The 19,123-nt window shown below is 51.2% G+C and overlaps 1 protein-coding gene across 1 annotated transcript in view; it reads left to right on the top strand.

Moving 5' to 3' along the window:
- IRX3 (iroquois homeobox 3) overlaps positions 1–2,176 on the top strand; it is a 5,292-nt gene extending 3,116 nt beyond the window's left edge. The window contains exons 3-6 of the mRNA XM_012806804.1: positions 6–128; positions 300–1,413; positions 1,599–1,665; positions 2,122–2,176. Of these exons, the coding sequence (XP_012662258.1) occupies positions 6–128; positions 300–1,413; positions 1,599–1,665; positions 2,122–2,176 (1,359 nt within the window). The remainder of the gene's footprint in view (positions 1–5; positions 129–299; positions 1,414–1,598; positions 1,666–2,121) is intronic.
- Positions 2,177–19,123: the final 16,947 nt, after the last annotated feature.

The following is a 19,123-nucleotide window of genomic DNA, read 5'->3' as shown; positions in this document are numbered from 1 at the left end:
CCCTGTCCAACGTGCTCTCGTCCGTGTACGGGGCGCCCTATGCCGCGGCCGCAGCAGCGGCCGCCGCCGCCCAAGGCTACGGCGCCTTCCTGCCCTACGCGGCGGAGTTGCCCATTTTCCCGCAGCTGGTAAGCGCCCAAAGAGCCGGGAAGGGTGGGGGGGGTGGAGCTGGGGGGCCGGGCGAGGTGAGCGCGCGGGAGTAGGCTAGCCGGGTGCAGGACGGGAGGGTGGAGGCAGCGACGGCCCGGGCTCACCGCGCTCCCTCCCGGCATATCCCTTCCTCTCCCGTGCGCGTACAGGGTGCTCAGTATGAGCTGAAGGACAGCCCCGGGGTGCAGCATCCGGCCGCAGCCGCAGCGTTTCCGCATCCACACCCTGCCTTCTACCCGTATGGCCAGTATCAGTTCGGGGACCCGTCCCGTCCCAAGAACGCCACCCGGGAGAGCACCAGTACTCTCAAGGCCTGGCTCAACGAACACCGCAAAAACCCCTACCCCACCAAGGGCGAGAAGATCATGCTGGCCATTATCACCAAGATGACCCTCACCCAGGTGTCCACCTGGTTCGCCAACGCGCGCCGGCGCCTCAAGAAGGAGAACAAGATGACGTGGGCGCCTCGCAGCCGCACTGATGAAGAGGGCAACGCGTACGGGAGCGAGCGCGAGGAGGAGGACGAGGAGGAGGACGAGGAGGATGGCAGACGCGAGCTGGAGTTGGAGGAGGAGGACACGGGGGGCGAGGGCCTGGCGGACGACGACGAGGAGGAAGAGATCGATTTGGAGAACTTAGACGGCGCGGTCGCCGGGCCTGAGGGGTCCCTGGCCGGGACGGCGCGTAGGGATGGCGACATCGGCCTGGGAACCATTTCGGACTCCAAAAATAGTGACTCCGAAGACAGCACTGAGGGCTTGGAGGACCGACCACTGCCAGTTTTGAGTCTGGCCCCAGGACCACCACCGGTGATGGCTGCGGCTACACCATCTCCGCCCTCGCCCCCCGCAGGCCTGGACCCTTGCGCTCCCGCACCAGCGCCCGCCTCTGCCCTACAAAAGCCCAAGATTTGGTCCCTGGCCGAGACGGCCACAAGCCCGGACAACCCGCGCCGCTCGCCTCCCAGCGCAGGGGGTTCTCCCCCTGGGGCAGCCGTAGCGCCCCCCGCCCTGCGGCTCTCTCCCGCCGCCGCAGCCGCCGCCGCTGCCGCGGCTCACAGACTGGTCTCGGCGCCGCTGGGCAAGTTCCCAGCGTGGGCCAACCGGCCTTTCCCAGGCCCGCCGCCCGGCCCACGCCCGCACCCGCTCTCTCTGTTGGGATCGACCCCTCCGCACCTGCTGGGACTTCCCGGAGCCTCAGGCCACCCGGCTGCGGCCGCCGCCGCTGCCTTCGCTCGGCCCGCGGAGCCGGAGGGCGGAACAGGTGACTGCTGAGCGCGGGGCGTGGACGGAGAGGGCGGGCTCTGGGGGTCGCGCCCGGACTGGCGGGGATGGGCAGGGCCTGGGGGGGCACAGGGTGAGAACCTCTCGGCTCCCGCCGCCAGAGGCCTTGGGCTCCGGAACTGACCACTCTAAAGACTCTCCTCTTTTCTTCCCCGCTTCCCTTAGATCGCTGTAGTGCCTTGGAAGTGGAGAAAAAGTTACTCAAGACAGCTTTCCAGCCTGTGCCCAGGCGGTAAGAGACCCCGAGGTTGGGAGAGAAAGAAAGAAAGCCCAGCCAACTCAGGGCCTTCTGCCCAGGGGCAAGGCAGCTGGGATGCGTTTTCTTTTTTAAAGGGAAGGAAGCTCATTCCTTGGCCAGGGTCGGCCTAGCTCGTCAGTCTCAGGGCAGCCCACGGGTGCAGTGCTGGGAGTACCCAAGCCTGATTCAGCCCAGAGGCCCCAAGAGTGGGCGGCAGCTCTGTGACACCCACCTCCTTCCAGCCTGGGACCTTGGGTTCCTGATGCCTCGCGACCACCTTACCGTTAAACCCAAACTTACGTCTACAGCTGGACGTAATTTTGCATAGCGACACCTCCCTGCTTCCCTGCCCCTAGCCCAGGTAGGGTCTCCCCGCCCTAGGCAGCCACCTCTTCCCAAATTTCACCCAGAAATCTCAGCTCCTTTGCTACCACTGTCTCTCTCTTCCAGGGCCCAGAACCACCTGGACGCAGCTCTGGTCCTGTCTGCTCTCTCTTCATCCTAGCTCTTTATAAAAAAAAAATTTTTTAATCGTTGTAATAATTGTAAAAAAGAAGAAGAAGAAGAAGCCCGCTCTGTATAGTACAACTTGTAAGCATGTCCGTGTATAAATACCTAAAAACAAAACTAAACAAAAAAAGAAAGAAAAAAGAAATAAAACCCAGTCCGCCTCAGCTCTCCCCCAGTTCGCTTCTCCGCCACCCCGCACTAGCTGCGTTTGTGAGGTTTGTCTGGTTGGTTTTGGGGGGTGAAGTTTCAGTGAGAATAAGCGCGTCTGACTTTTTTTTTTGTATATACAGAAGAATGTATATATGTGTGATCCAAATTGTACAAGAATATCTATTTTTGGCTAAATAAATGAGCTGTTGCCACTTTGACTATAACCCACCGTCTGCCGGCTCAACGCCCTTGTTCCCTGTTGGGGTTTTTTTCTTCCTGTTTCTCTCCCCCACCACCTGGCTCCACCCCACCCCAGTTGGGCCTGGTAGTTCGAAGAATCTCCGAATCAGCGGGAAAGGAGGAGAGAGGAGTCTGGACTGTGCCGCGAGGCAGTAGCATTGCGCAGGAGGCGCAGCCGGCCAGGCACGGCGGGAGCAGAGGCAGCTGGAGACGCACCTGGGAGAAAGGGCGGCGGAGACAGGTGGGAGCCAGGGCGAGACTCCTTGTCAGGAGCCTGAACCGTGGGCCCAGCCCGCCAGTCTAGGGAGAAACCTCCTCGGGGTCTTGACAGAGCAAAAAGACTTAAAGAAGGATCTGACTGCAGCGGGTTGGGTTGGGAGGTTCTCATCATTCCCCTGGTCCCCATTCTTTGATAAGCACAGTTGAGGTTTTCTCAGTCTGACACAAGGGGCTGTGCACTCCCAGCTCCAATCTTCCTTCCAATCACATCGCACCCACCCCTTCCTCCTTAGATGCCAGGGTGTGGGGTGACGGCGGGGATACATGGACAGGGCGGGAATCTAGGGGTTCACATTCTTCCCTCCAGGAGACTGTCTCTGACAGGCTGGAGTTGAGAGTAGAGGAGCCGGTGTCTTGGCCTGGCGCATCTATGTCTTTTGACACCCTGGTGGGTTTTCCCAAGTGACCTGGGAGAGGCAGGTTTCTGAGATCAGCCAGGGGCTCAAGGGGGTCGGGCCACTGCCCCTCTCCAGCGGAGATTCCAGCACCAGGCTGGCCTGGAGTGGACAGGCCGGGGGAAGGAGCCGACAAATTTGGGGCTGGAGCTCCCTCTACAGGACAGAAGGGCCGCTCCGCACCTCGCCGTGGCGGCCTCTGCAGCTGGCTGGGCTTCATGCCCCCTTTGCGCCCTTTTTTTCCTCCTTCAGGCCAACAGCCCATCTTGCCCAACTTTGACTTGAAGAAGTTGTAGGGAAGCGCTTGAGAGAGTGCTGCCTCCGGGTAGAAAGCGGAGGGAGCGCCTTTTTACAAGCTCCTCCTTCCTTAGTAACTGGGGGGCGGGGATGGGGGGCACGTGTCCGGTGTTCAACCCCGGTGACAATCCGTCGGGTTCCAGGAGACGTTTGTGAAGAGCTCACACCCCGAGGAACAAGACAGCACAGTACACCTTCCAGGCAGTGACTGTGTCCCTGGGGGCACAGCAACCAGAACCACACCGCTGGGGGTCCCTTCTGAGGCTGGGGCCATCAGTGCTGCGTCCCCCTGGGGCCAGAGGGGTGGAGGTACCCGCCCTGGCAGTCTGGGCTCCAGCCCTCGGCCCCCTCTCTTCCCTGCTCTTTATTGAAGTTTTTTTCTGGGGTTCAGGCCCTTTCCCAGGTCCTAAGCACAGACTCAGGTTTCTCTCTGGCCCCGTTCACAGCTTCCAGGTGGAGAGGACTTCAACTGCCAGGGCCTTGAACCTGAAGCCAGGAACTTAGGACCAGTTCTGAGGCAGAGGCCAGGACAGTGAAGAGCTTTACAAGGACAACACCCCACCTTCCTCCTCACATGCTCCCTCTCCTGCCTCACAGGCTTACCTGTGGCAGCATTTGCCTCCTGTGAACCTCCTAGGCAGACAAGTAACTTCTCTGTGCCCTCTTGTCTCCTCTGCAAAATGGGGGTAACTCAGTGGCCTGGCAAAGCCTGGTCGGTGCTGCTGCCTCGCAGCGGTCGGGCATAAACAACTCTGCTCCTAGAATCACACTCCAGAATCTCATACTCCACTCTTCGAACTCCCAGCCGTAGTGCCCCCCCTCCCTCCATCACTCATAAAAATGAAGTGTCTACATTCAAGACCCTCCAAATCCTCTGGGGCCCCAGCTTCTCCAAGGGAGAAAGGGAATTTGCCAAGTGACCCACAGCAGGGAGAGGGGCTGTGATCCCGGGTGTGATGGCACAAGTTAGGCAGCCTTTCCACAGCGACATCCACCCAGGGTGGAGGCAGTGGGTCTGCTCAGAACTCCGTGAGAGTGCAGAGGCCTGAAGGGGGCTTGGAGAAACCTGAGTGCAGGTCCCTGGGTCCTTCTCCAGTAAAGACCCTGGCATTGGGACAGTTTTTCAGCCAGTCACATTTTGGGGATAATGGACCTTGTTGAAGTCGGTACTAGAAGACAGATGACGTACACCTGAGAGCCATTCTCCTCTGTCACTTCTCTTATCCCCCAGAATACATGGGCCCTTCACCTGGCCCCAGGGTGACCCTAATGAGATAATCTAACCAAAACAAAAAGGTCTCACAGCGTTTCAGCTAAAAAAGAGGAGACAGCCTTCCTTTCCAGTCCTTTCATTTCACCAGGGAACAAGTTCTCATTTCCTTGCCTCCTGCCAGGACCTCCTCCTCTCAGGAACCTCAGAAACTGCCTCCCTTATTTTTGGTCCCCCAAATCTAAAAGGAAACTAGGAAAACTTCTCAGAGAAGGAGAGAGAGAAAGAATATGGGAATCTCAGCCCTGGTCCAGACTGAGCTTCAATTAGAAATAAAATGTCAATCACTCCACCTGGAAGGGGTGCCTGCTGTCGGGGCTGGTTATGCTAAGCACTCCGAGGTGTGTGGGCTAATCAATTAGGTCAGAGGAAGGAAAGTGTGGCACTGCTTCCCTCATTATCTTCATGGAGCTGGAGGGAGGCGGGTGCATCTCAGGGCCAGGGAACCAGAGGAGAATAAAATTATCTCCCTAAGTGACTATCCACCTCGGGGACCAGCACATTAATGCCCTCCAGTTGAATTTCTCTGGGGGGGAATACAGGGTGGGGAAGATGGGGTCCAAGCAGAAACTAACATGGAAGGACCAGAGGGTTAGGGCAGCAGGAGCCACTCACCTGTCCCAGGTGAAGAGTGAGGAGAGGCCAGGGCCCCACCTATTGGATCGGTGTCTTTGGACAGCCTGCACCAAAGGCTCCACTGTCTTAGACCCGCTTGCCTTCTGGAAGGTGAGCCAGAGGGGTTGAATGCTTGGGGAGGAATTAGGGTATCCGACATCTACTGTTTTTATGTTATTGGAGTTTCTGCCGGGGACTTGCTTTGGGACTAATTATTTGTATCCTTCTAGAAATGTCCTCTGCATCCTAAAATTTCTGGTTGTGTGTACCCTTCACCCCCAACAAGTGAACACGGGCCATTGCAGGGTGTAAAAATTGTGTCTGTGATTAACTAACTCCAACTTGAGTGGGGGCAAGTCTCCTATATTCTCTAGACCCACTTTCAGCTTTTGCAAAACGGCGAAGGTTGGATTTGACGGACTTAACCCAAGCGTTCCCGCAAATCCAGTGTGTCCAGGATTAGGCATAAAGGTGTGGGGGGGACCCCATAACCTCTCTGGATACTGCCTTTTGATCCTAATTGGCCACTGCCACCAGATCCCATTAGCCAACTTGACTGCTTTAAAAATGTCCATCTAAAAAAATAAGTAAATAAAAATAAAAATGCCCACCTAGTGTGTGATCAGCCTACCTGTAATGTGGCTGCAGCTCCCCTCTGAGGAGACTGTGAATGGCCTCCAAAGGCCATTCCAATTGCCTGGATGGAAAACCACCATCCGGGCTTCTCTTCTTGACCTAGGGGTGGGGTATGACTGGAGTAGATAACCAGGCAATTTTTTCTTCCCCCCAAGCTTCCACCTTGGGGACATTTGACAACATCTGGAGGCATTTCTGATTGTCATGACTAGGATGGGGTGCTGCTAGCATCTGGTGGATAGAGGTCAGGGGTACCACTAAAGGTCCTACAAGGCACAAAGTAGGACCCCCCACCACAAAAAAATTATCTGGCCTAAAAGGTCAGTAGCACCAAGGTTGAGAAACCTCCGCATTGAGGCAGGAGAGGCGTCTGAAGCGGCCAGGGCAAGAATTTTCTCCCAGAAACCACAGCTCTGTTAACAGAAACGTTAGAACAGGGTGCTGAGTGGAGAGTTTTTGTTCCTTAAAACCTTCCCTAGAAGAGGGAAGTCAGAGTGAGAGAAGGAGCAAACGGGAAACCATCCAAGCCTGGGAAGAAGAGCGAGCTTCTACTTGGGGTGGTGCTGGGGGCAGGAGCTGCTGGAGGTGGGACCTTCTGGGGTAAAAGGGAGGGAGTCAACCCCGAAGAGCACGTGCGTCTGGAGAGGGGGGGCCTTTCTCCCGGGGATCTCTGTCAGCAGCAGCAGGTGACACAAAGGTTCTCACAGAGGAGGGCCCACCTCATAGCTATGGGCATCCCTCAGATGCCAACCCCTCGTGGGTACAAATGCATCTCTTTATTTTCTTGATTATTTTACCTGCCTGCGTGTGTGTATGTGGGGGGGGGGGGTGCACCTCCTGTGTCAGGGAGCAGGAAGGGCACAAAAGCAGGGCAAGTCCTGACTCTGGGGCCCGGCTGGCCGGCCTGGACGGCAAGGCTGTGATTTCATGGCTTTTGTGCCGGGTACGAGGCCTGCATTCTCTCACTGCACTAGGCCGGGAACAAGTGAGCCTACAGCACTCCGGGGCCTTTGGAGTGCACTCATCTGAGAGATTGTGCTTCTCCCAGCCGCTCAGATTTATTTTGCCAAAGTTACAGGGCAATTATGGAAATGCGCCCTTTGAAGCCGGGCTGATTTCTCTTTATTTTCTTCTCTCTGACAAAGCAGAGCTTCCCTGCCTCTTGTGGTCTCTCTCTCTCTCTCCCCCTCCTTGTCCCTTTTCTTTTCTCTCTCTCTTTTTTTTCCTGATAATTATTAGCTAGCATGACTTTCCAGGGATAATGTGAAAAAAATCTTTTAAATGGTGATTAAAAAGTGCATGCAGATTAAAATAATGCCACTACTATTTTAATGCTATGTTTTTAAAAATAAGACTTTGAATGGCCAGGAGAGGAGAAATGGATTTGTCATGGCAAGAGACAGACACCTCCCACCTGGATCGTGGGTCCGTGATATCCTTGCCAGAGCCGAGGCCCACAGCAGGTAGGTCACACCAGCTGCTGGCAGAGTGGCCTGGCCACCTAAGGCTCCTGCTGGCATCCCAGCCCCACACACGGAGCAGAAGTGTTCAGCTTCCTTTCCCCACACCTTGGGTACGGGAGGCCCAGACTCAACAGAGCTGTGTGTCCTGGGGTTTGTACATTATTTATCACCATGGCACAGAATCTGGAGGCTCCATGTGAACCGACCCCACTCCTTCTCTCCTCCCATTTTGCTTGACACTGGGGTGTTGAGGAAAAGTGTCTGGATCCAGCCGGTGTCGACGTGGGGGCTGAGGCCTGTGGCCGGGAGAGTCGGGGTAGATTTCTCAATGTCTGGGGCATGAGTTTCCATTTTTTAGAGGGGCTTTGAAGTTTTCTTTGTCCTTCTCTTTGTTTGTTCTTCCTTTCCTCCCTTCCTGCCTTCGGGGTGAATGGCTCATTATCTGTGGACAAACATGGCGGGGAAGTCTTGGCACCTCCAGGAGCCGGTGTTGGCCTCTGTGGCCTGTGCAGAGTGGAGGCCATTTTAGTTTAGCTTTGCCCTGTTTAAAAAAAAAATAAAATAAATCACATGGTTACACTGTGCTGGTCCTCACACTTAACACGGTCCGTGCATTTTATTTAATATCACACCCCTTCAGGAAAGGCACGATTATTATCCCCTTTCACACAGGAGGAAACTAATGCTGAAGGGAGGTGCTAAGAAGCTTCTGGAAACATGGAACAATCTCCATGGAATAAGAAAAGGCAAGGCAGAACATTGCGTATGGTAAGCTATCGTTTGAATTAAAAGAGGGAAGATATATTTAAGCAAGAAGCAGGTGAGAGTGGTCACCCGAGGGATTTGAACCCTATGAATGTTAGCTTCTCAAAAATGTTTTTGTTTTTAAATAACTAAAATGCATGAGAGAGAGGAGAGGACAGACAGATGGACAGACAGGTACCAACTTCTCTGGATCTCACAGCAAAGTCAACAGTGATTCATTCATTAGCCACCAGCAGGTAGCCATGAGTGCCTCTGTGTGCCGGGCCACTGGGGTGTGGTGGTCCAGGAGATGGTCCCTGCCTTGCTCCAGATCCCAGCTCCATGGCTCCCTGACTGTGCGACCTCAGAGTACTCACTATGCTTCTCTGAGCTTTTGTTCCTGCCCTTAACAAAAAGAGTAATTATAATATTACCTCTCTCATCAGCTGCTGAGAGAATTAAATGAGTTAATTCATGCCAAGAAAAATGCATCATGAATAATGGTTATTTAATAAATTATAAATATTATTTTTACTAATCATAGCAGGCACCCTAGGTCATAAGCATAACTGTCCCCATTTTATAGATAGACAAATCCAAGTTCAGCTGCTTGTTCAACAAGACCAGTAAAGGGTGAAAGGGGAGAGCCAGGCCTCTCTGGCTTCAGACGCATGGGCTGGCCTTCATCTGCACTGGAGGCTGCCACTGGCTCCTGTGTGTGGATTTGGGGACACCGAGTGCTCTGCAGCTGGGACTGCGCTTTGTTCTCATGACACTCCACCTGACCTGTACATACATGGATGTGGATGTGGTCCTGGTTGAGCCAAGATCAAGTACAGCCCAGCATACTACATCCACCTGCTTCTGCTGTGGCAGACAGCATGCAGGGGCATGAGGGGCCGTGTTAGAGGGATGGCCTTGGGTCTGTTGTCTTCTCATCTATTTGTCTAATAAGTTCAGGATGAGGGTCTCTGCCTGCTCCCTTCTTCCTTCATCATCTCCAGTCCTGGGGGAAGGGAGCTTCAGGGTGTTGACACATCAGTGTTGCAGCGACAGGCCAGCCATCCTGGCAGAGGAGAGGCTTGTCCTCCTTCCAGATCTTTGCAGCTCCAGGTGTGATTCCTACACCAGCAGCACCAGCATCAACCTGGGAGCTGGTGAGCCATGCAGACTCTCAGGTCCTCTGCATCAGAATCTGCATCTTTCCCAGAGTGTCTGGGTGACGGGTACACAGGGAAAGGAAGACTGGCCTAGGTACTCCTCGGTAAGCGTGGGACCCCACCAGGATGCAGCCAGAACAGTCCCTGAGACTCTGACCACCATGGGTTGTGCAGGGTGGAGCTGAGATGCCGTAGGGGAAACTCAGAAGGGGGAAGGAAGGGAAGGAATATGAGAAATCCAGGGGTACGGTGCCAACCCGAGGCTGATGATGCCAGATAGAAAATGTATGTTGCCTTTTCTCCACTTTTCATTGTGTTTGTGGCTGGCTTTGAGCAACCTGGGTTCCCTGCAGCCACAGGCTCTGCTCACTTGCCCTTTGAGATACTTCTCAGCATACTGACAGGGGAGATACATAATTAGACACGTTTAGGACTTCATTAATAGCAACTAATTTCTTGCCACATCAAAGATCACAGCTGATCCCCACTAAACTAGGGTATATCTCCCGAAGAGAGAGGAAAGGGGAGAATGGGTGGGAAGAAGGAAGGAAGGAGGGAGGGGGGAGGGAGGCCATTCTTAATGGACACAAAACAGGTAGGAGCCCTTGAGAACAAGAATTGTTTCATTCACTTCTTTTTATTCCTTAACTAATACATTCAAAAATATTTATCACTGAAGGAATTATAATGCAAAGTCTCTGCTTTCCTAGAGCTTTCAGTCTACTGAAAACAAATAATAATCATAACAATAATAATAAGGTGTTGCCTTTTCTGGAACATGAAGGATGAGAACAAGATGCCTGGCAAAGAGGTCCCTAACCTAGTTAGGGGTGGGGTGGAAAAGGACGTGGGACAGATACAGCTTTGCGTTCATGTGCCTGGGGACACAAAGGGAGCCCATCAAACAGTGGGAAAGAGGTAGTCCCTAGACGTGTGCCATCCAGTACAGCAGCCACGGACCCCAGGTGGCTGCAGAGGCCTTGAAATGTGGCTGGTCCCAATTGAAATGTGCCATCAAAATATGCTCTGGAATTCAATGACTGTGTATTAAAAGAAAAAAGAATGTAAAGTATCATAATAATGTTATGTTTTTACATATTAGAATAACATTTTAAACATATCAGGTTACATACGATGTACAGATGCTTTTTGATTTAGTGGGGTACATCCCAATAAACCCATCATTATGTCCAAAATGTATTAATGCCTCTTTGCCTACTTGTCCTGGCAATGGAGGCCCATTCCCTGTCTACAGGGACTATATCTTGCTCTGTAAGCCAATATCTTGGTCTTACTCAGTAAGCCTACCTTTCTCTACCTCAACAAATTTTGGTCCATGCTTGCCTTAAGAAAAGAAAATGCATTTAATGTACCTAACCTACCCAACATCATAGCTTAGCCTGGTCAGCCTTACACAGGCTCAGAACACTTAGGTTAGCCTACAGTTAGACAAGATCATCTAACCCAAATCCAACTTGGTAACAAAATGGTGACTAATCTCATGGACCACTTTGCTAGCCTGGGAAAAGACAGCTTCATGCCACAGTAAAGTTGATAAAGCATAAATCAAACCATCATAAGCTGGTGACCGTCTGCATTGTTAAAATTAATTTCATTTGTTTCTTGATACTTTTTAAAGCAATTAATAGAGATGTTTTAATGAACGTCTATGACTTAAGTTGTATCTCTAGTGGACAGCACTGTACCCAGCAGACTGAGATGCCAGAAGACCATATTTCAGAACCACTGCTCGCCCACTGGGGCACCTCAAGCAAATTATCAATAGCATAACTGTTCTGACCCTCACGGTTTCCCTCTGTGAGTAATAATCTCTAGCATTTATCAAGCGGACTGTACGTGCTAAGGGCACACTCATTCGATCTTCACCAAATCCTGTGAGGTAGGTACAACTATTCTCTCTGCTTTGCAGCTGGGGAAACTGAGGCTTGGAGAGATGTAACTCACCCAAAGTCACACCCCTGGGAAGAAGGGGGAAAAACATTAACCCAGACAGTCTGGCTCCAGAGCCTCTGTTACAAAATCACCACACTGCCATGAATTTTGCAGGGATAGTAGACTTTTCACGGAGGCAATAACATGCTTAGCCCTTAGTATAGCACCTGACACCACGCAAGTGCTCAGTATGTGGTAGTTGATATTATTTAATAAAGAACCTTTTTATCAAAATAATAATAATAATAAGATGACATGTTTTGGAAGGAGTTAGTCACCCATGAAGGCACTGTATTCATTTATCTATTGCTGTCTAACAAACTATCCCCAAACCCAGTGGCATAAAACAACAAACAGCTATTACCTGAAAGTTTCTGTGCATCAGAAATTCAAGGGCATCTGAGCAGAGTGGTTCTGGCTTGAGGTTTCCCATGAGGTGGCAGTTGTGATGGTAGATGGAGTTTAGTCAGCTGGTGGCTTGGCTGGGACTGGAGCAACTACCGATGTGACTCACTCACACGGTTGTGGGCAGGAGGCCTCTGTTCCTGACCACACGAATCTCCAAAGGCCTGCTTGAGCATCCTCACAACATGGCGGCTGGCTGCCCCCTGAGCAAGGGATCCGAGAGAGGGCAAGATACAAGCCCCAGAGTCTTTTCTGACCTCACTTTGGAAGTCACACTCTATAATTTCTGCAGGAGCCTCTTATGGTTACACAAGTCATCCTTATTCAGCACAAGAGGGGACTAGACAAGGGCTTTAATGCCAAGTGGCAGGGATCACTGGAGCCACCAGGAAAGCTGGCTACTTAGTCACCAATATATCTGTGTGACTTAATTTAGCTTTTGTACTTTCTAAGAAAATACAGTCCCAGGATCCTGTGAGTCTGGGTGCCCAGGTACAAAGAACACAAACTCAGTTTCAGTTCAAACTATCTTTTTACAAGGATGGTTTATTGGTTCATGTAGCTGATGTAGCTGAGGAAGATGAGGGTGGAATAAATAATTACTATCTAACAGTTACTGAGCACATGGCACATATTTTAACTCACTTAATCCTCACCAAGACTTTAGGAGGCAGGTACTGAATGTAAAACAGAAAGCAACCCAGCGATTTGAAAACATCAGTACTATTGTGGTTCATTTCGGCTTCTCCATCAGCACTGCTTGTCTTCTCTCAGAGTCCTCCCTGTGGCAGGTACACAGTCGTCATTAACTCCATGGCTATGGCCTTGGAGCTGGAGATCCACAGGGGAAAAAATGGTTTCCCCAGCCTTGTTTCAGTTGTAAAATCCCAAGGAAGACTTCTGATTGGCCCAGCTCAGATCAGTGTGTTCATAGCTGGGCCAATCATAATGGCCAGAAGGAGCTGCAGGAAGAGGCAGTTACTTGGAGAAAGGAAGGTGCTACTGTCATACAGGAATGGGGGAGGGTCAATCACGCAGGCACAATCAATGGTGTCTAGTACACTGGGGTGAGGAGGAGGAGGAGGAGGAAGGTCAGGAGAGGTAAGGGAAGATCTGTGGAGAGGTTTGGGAGGCAGGTTAGAAGGGAGCACTATCAGTCATGTCCCCAAAAGCCAGTCCTGCAGGGCTGACAACTGGGCACAGGCCCAAATCAAAGACAGATCACCTCTCAGACCTTCTCAAGCCTGCCAGGCCCGGCAAGAGTCTATCTCATCACGTGTTGGGATGGGCATGAAACGTGCCCCAGAAAAAGGAGAGGGAGAACTTAAATGACCTAAAGGATCTAAGGTCAGACCCCAAGTGGCCCCTTCACAGGGGTAAGCATCCCTTTCCATCTTACTTTTTTATCTTACATATATAGGAGTTAGCACCTTAGTGCTAACTTAGGATGTTTTCCTGACTGTTAAGAAGATATTTTTTCCTGGCTCAGTGCCTGTAGCACCAGCCACATACACTAAGACTGGAGTGTTTGAACCCGGCCCAGGCCAGCTAAACAACAATGATAACTGCAACAAAAAATAGCCGGGCCTTGTGGCAGGTGCCTGTAGTCCTAGTTACTTGGGAGGCTGAGGCAAGAGAATCACTTAAAGCCCAAGAGTTGGAGGTTGCTGTGAGTTGTGATACCACAGCACTCTACTGAGGGTGACAAAGTGAGGCTCTGTCTCAAAAAAAATGAAGAAAATAGTATTTCCTATAAAGAGCTTCAAGTAAAATAGATAGTTCAGGACCATGTGGCCTTGAAACCTCAGCTCTCAGTGGCATGAGGGTGGCAAAGGGCAGAAGGATGGGGTGGGCCTGGGTGTCACCCGTGAGAGCCAAGCTTTGCTCAAAGCCAGTGGAACTTTAGAGCTTGACATTTCCCCTTCACTCCATGGTCGCACCCTCTGTCTTCCCCATTCACACTTGAACCTGGACTGGAGAATGCATTTGGGGCTGAGGGACTCTCTTGGGACTGGGTGCACCCCAGGGCCTAGAATTAACAAGCACTCAATTTTCACTGAATGCATTACTGCTTTGGAATGCAGCAATGAACTTAGACATTTCCTAAAAATGTCTTTTAAGGCCTTAGGAAAATCACTTGCAAATATGTCATAATATAAGAATCATTATCTATCATTAGCATTGTACATATCATTTTGTAAACACATGTTAATAATGATCAAATATCCTAATTGCTTAAGTACAGTCTTATCTGAGGAAAGATAGTAAGAGCTGCCCTTTGTTCAATTCTGCTGCGTGGCGGGGACTTGTGTTTTCGTGACTATGAGCTCAGTGTGAGGGGGGGTTTGAAGGCAGTGGATGCTCTATTTTTAGCTCTTACATCCTCTCCCCACCACACCTGAGTACCCTAACTGTACACCCAGCCCCTCCTGACCCTGACCCAAATAGTAAGGCACAGGTGGGACCATTTATGGGGTCAGCCAGCGAGGGCGGCCTGGGCTGCCTTGTCACCTGCTCTCACGGCTTCTCCTAAGATGCTCGTTAGTCCACAGAACAGTCAGGCAGGCGGTCTCCACGCCAGGGCCTGACCTTTTGTGTGCTGGAATACAACAGAAGAACAGGATGGCATGGCACGGCTGGAAATAGTACTTGGGAAAAGGCCACAGACTCCACTGCTTGTCCCACAGCACGCAGAAGGGCCACTGCCAAAAATATAATTATCCAGAAATGTGGAACCAAGACACCGCAACAGAGGGAGGCTGAGCAGGATGGGGGGCAGGGAGGGGACAGAGGGCTGGCAGAGGTAGAACTGGTTCCCATGGATGGACAGAGTCCACCGCGGGAGCCTGGTGAGCTGGGGTATGAGAGGCACCAGGGCAGAGAATCTGCAGCCTTCCAGGGAAGTTGTCTTGACAATTCACCATTTCCAGAAAGAGAGAGGTCCCTTCCACTCTGCAAAATTGTGAGTGGCCACTTTGCAAAAGGAGAATCAGAACATTCTCCTCGGAGGGCTGATGGGAGGAATCCACCCCGGGCTCTTCCGTTCACTCTATGGTGCTCAAACCCCTCCGGTCCTCAGACAGGATGGTTATGATGAGAACAAAAGATGGGCTACAAGTCTGCCTGTGGAGAAACCACAGTGGAATACTCTCCTCTTATAGCTTTTATGCAACTGCTAAGCTCACTCTGGGTCACAGGTCACTCTTGCTCCAGTCCTCACTGGCGTGATAGTTACAGAAAAAAGCAGGCATTTCTCTTTGCTCCAGCAATGCCCCATCAAGGTACAGTACATGACTATTAATGCCACGTATTACGGGCCATCTCTGAATTGATTTTATTATCTCCAACCCTGTGAATGCATGTAATACACACGAACATAGGGTTGCGACAGTTGAAATATTTAACGACCAGGGCCTCACCTACATCAGAGCTGGTAGGGTCCTGTGCCAGGGATTAACAGGTCAGCCTAAGAGTCACGGGAATACGCATGAGGTCCCAGGGAAGGGCTAGAGCAGAAGGGACACTTGGGAATCTCAGGACAGCACCAGCTGGCAGGAAGCTATTTTTATATTTTTGACATAGAGACAACTGGATATGCACATACAAAAGACTGAAGTCGTGATCCTTCCTCACACCACACACAAAAAGTTAACTTGAAATGTATCACAGACTTAACTCTGTCAAATTCCCAGAAGAGAACACGTTTATAAATCTTCATAACCTTGGATCAAGTAAAGCTTTCATAGAGAGACCCAAAACACAAGGAACAAAAGAATAAGTGGGGCAAAATGTATAGGAAAACCCACCAGGCCCTCTATCTGGATTTAATAGCACAGAGCTCATTACAGCCTCTGCTTCCCACACTTGTAACTTCAGGGGGAAACCTGGCTGCCATGACGCACAATATATTTACTTATTTGCTCAATCCCACAATATATGTTAAGCATTTTCAGAATTGATAATCTATTCATCTGTAATGGAGAAACCTACCACCTAGCAGTTACGTCCATTTGAGTTCTTTTGCCATTAGTCCAAATGCTACATCCTGGTCACTCTCTCCAGCATTCTTCCTGTGGGGTTTTGGTTTCATTTTGAGATTTCCCCCATCCTTGCCCCCCCTTTTTTCTCCTTCTCTCTCTCTCTCTCTTTTTCTCCCCCCACACAAAATCTTACCATAGTCCCAAGAGTCAAAACTATCTGAAAAGTCTACACAATGCCCTCAGAGAAGTGTCACTTCCCTCCCACCCCTCTCTGCTTTCAACTTGATTTCCACCTGCTCTGTAACTGACCAACCTCATTAGTTTCTGGTGTATCCTCCTAACATTGTTTTTTTTTTTTTCTTTACAAATGAGTAAGTGCATCCTATTATTTCCCCTCCTTTCCTAAAAAAAAAGCTAGCACCTTACCTGAACAAAAAGTCCTGGAAATCGCCCTACAAAAGTCCATAGGTAACATCCTGGTTCTGCGTTGGGTGGATGTCCCATAGTCACCTAACCAGTCTCCTGTGGGGGGTGTTGAGCTCGTTCCCAGTATTTTGCGATTACAAACAGCACAGCAAGGAATTCCTTATACATACATATTTTCACATTATGGGAAGGGCATCCACTTGGAAATGTCAAGTCCCAGTAAGGATTAGAGCCAACTTCATGTAACAGAAAACTCAAAATAACAGAAATATATAATGAGTCATTGCTATCCACGTTAAAAAAAAAAAAAAAGATGCAGAATTAAGCGTCCAGGTTGCCCCTGCGGCTCCATGGTCATCAGGAACCCCAGCTCCTTCTGTCATTCTGTCCTTTCATTACTGTGTCCTTCCCACCGTCAGTTACCTCATGATCTAAACTGGCTGCTGATGCTCCCGCCATCAGACCTGCGTTCCAAGCAGGAGAAGGATGTAAGGTCAAGAAAGGCCTACCCAGCTGTCACTCTTATTAAGACACGTGCAAAGTGTCTCCCAACACCTTCCCCGTACATCCCATGGGCCAGAATTTAGCCACAAGGCTACCAGGGAGGTTGGAGAAAATGGTTTTACAGCTGGCTACCCCAAACCCTTCAGTGATCAGAGTTCTTTTGTGAAGGAAGAAAAGAGAAATAGGTGTTGACTGGGCCACTAGAGTCTCTACCACACGTTATGACACTTAACCTCTTACCCCTTCCATGGCTACTACACTACCAGTGAGTCTTTCTTTTATAAGAGGGAACTAAAGAGTCACCTCCCTTCTCAGAGTCCTTTGGGACAATCTGAGGAGCACTCTGACAGTGCTGAACCAGAATAGCCTCTTGGGTCTTGGGGACCCATTGGAGTGATGGCCCCAGCTCCATGAGTCTCAGAGAAAGCAGCCACTGTGTCCACCCGGTCATCACATGAGCCACCGGGTGGGGATGGTGCTCACAAGGAGGAACGATACAATGATCCTTCCACAAGCAGAGGAGGGAAGTCCCAAAGCCAGATGCCACCGTCTCTCGCCACAGAGGAAGGTAACAAGGTACTCAAAGTTGCCAAAAGAAGGAAGTGTATCAAAGGACATTAAAAAGTGTCCCCCATTCATCCCAGGAGGATGGGGACTGTCATACAAGCCAGCATGAAGTGCAAACTGCAAACTGAAAAGCATCAGAGGTGCCACACGTGGCTGAGTGTTCCTGCATGAGTTTGGGAGCCGGCGCTACAGAGAAATCAGCGTGCCTGGGCAGGGAGAGGTGAGACCATGCTGTTGCTTTCGTGCTCCAGAACACAGGAAAGGGGACTCCGCAGTGGCACAGTGCAAAGGACTGAGGTTCTGGAGCCCAACAGAGCTGAGTCTACCTCCCAGCTTTATGCATGACAGCCATAAAGTCACTCTGCCCTTGGGGGCCTCTGTTTTCTCATTTACAAATTGCTTCCTAGTACGGCACGGTGGGGAGAGTGAACGGATGGATTCAAGATCCAGCGATTGCTCCTGATCATGGACAATTAATATCCGAGCATTTGGTGTGCAGGCTCGCCGTGGGTCCTCCCCCAGTGTTAACGGCTGGTTACACCTTCCCCCACGCCCGCTGAGGGGTAGGGAGGAAGGAGGGCAAGCACCTGCCTGGGGGTAGAAACCGAAGTTAAGAGGTTTCCACTCTTTTTGTAGTCAAGCCTCATTACTGTCCCTTAGGTGGGGCCGGACAGCCTGTGGGTCAGCAGAGGCCACACCACATCAAGATGAGGGAAGTTCGCTTTTTCATATCTTCACACACTGGGTCTGTAGGAGTTTTGTCCTGATGGGGCTGTTCATTAGGGAATCACTTTCCATACTCAGGACTCTGAGGACATGCAGGCCTGGACCCATCTCCGCCTCTGGAAATGGCCCTTCCTCTCCCCTTGGGGTGTTCTGAGAAGCCCATAGAAGCTATGCTCTGAAAGTATCCAGAAGTTGAAAAACAGACAAACGTGTCTGAGAAAGCACGTTTGTTCTTACCCATTAGACCCGGGATGAGCCCCCGCACCTCTCAGAGCCCCTGTTTTGACACCTGCCATGTTCCCAGGCTACTGCACAGCACGCTTCCTCTCGTCTCCGCCTCACAACCGTCCCACAGGTGTGGGAAGCAGCTATCATCATTCACGTTTTACTGAAGACAAATGGGTGTTTGGAGAGGTGGGCAGGCTTGTTGGGGGTCACAGCACCCATAAATAGCACAGTTGAGATCCAGGCCTAGTGCTACACGCTCCAAACCTGCCTCTTAGAAAGTGAGGCCCTGTGGCCAAGGGCCTTGTGAAAGCTCAGAATAAAGTGGGGCAGGCATCCTCGGGAGTGGGTCTCCACAGTAACCTTCATTCGGCAAAAGACCTGCCCACATCCCACGACAGCTGCCCGCACGTGGCACCCGCGGCGTGAGATCCAGGGCCCCCCGCTTTACTCTCAGCCCCAGTAAAACCGAAGTTCATTTTCCTTCCCTCTCTATGTTAAAGGAAAGCAGAGCCTGAGCCCCACATTCCATTCTCAATAAGGGATTGGAAGACTGTTAAATCTAATTAAGTTGACTTTGGCAGTTTTGAAAGAAGTATTTCTCACACACGCACCTCCCCTGGGCAGGAGCATTGCACCGTCTCCAGCCGTGAGCTCTGATGCCAGCCTGGTGCCACCCCAGCGTCCGCCCACACCCACCACTCCACCTGCAGGGCATGTGGACAGGCGGCAAACCATGTCGGGGCTGCTCATTCAGGGGAGGTTGACTAGTTGCCAGGACCTTCTTCTCCCTCCTACTGAGAACCCTGTGGACGTCCACTGCTCCCTGGCTCCTTTCATGCTCCATGAAGGGGGCAATTGCAACGTGTGAGCAATGACCATTCAGGGATCGGGGATGGAAGAAAGA

This window comes from Otolemur garnettii, unplaced genomic scaffold (assembly GCF_000181295.1).
Source record: "Otolemur garnettii isolate 467f Iridium unplaced genomic scaffold, OtoGar3 scaffold00058, whole genome shotgun sequence".
Lineage (NCBI taxonomy): Eukaryota > Metazoa > Chordata > Mammalia > Primates > Galagidae > Otolemur > Otolemur garnettii.
This window is presented reverse-complemented; position numbering and strand designations above follow the sequence as displayed.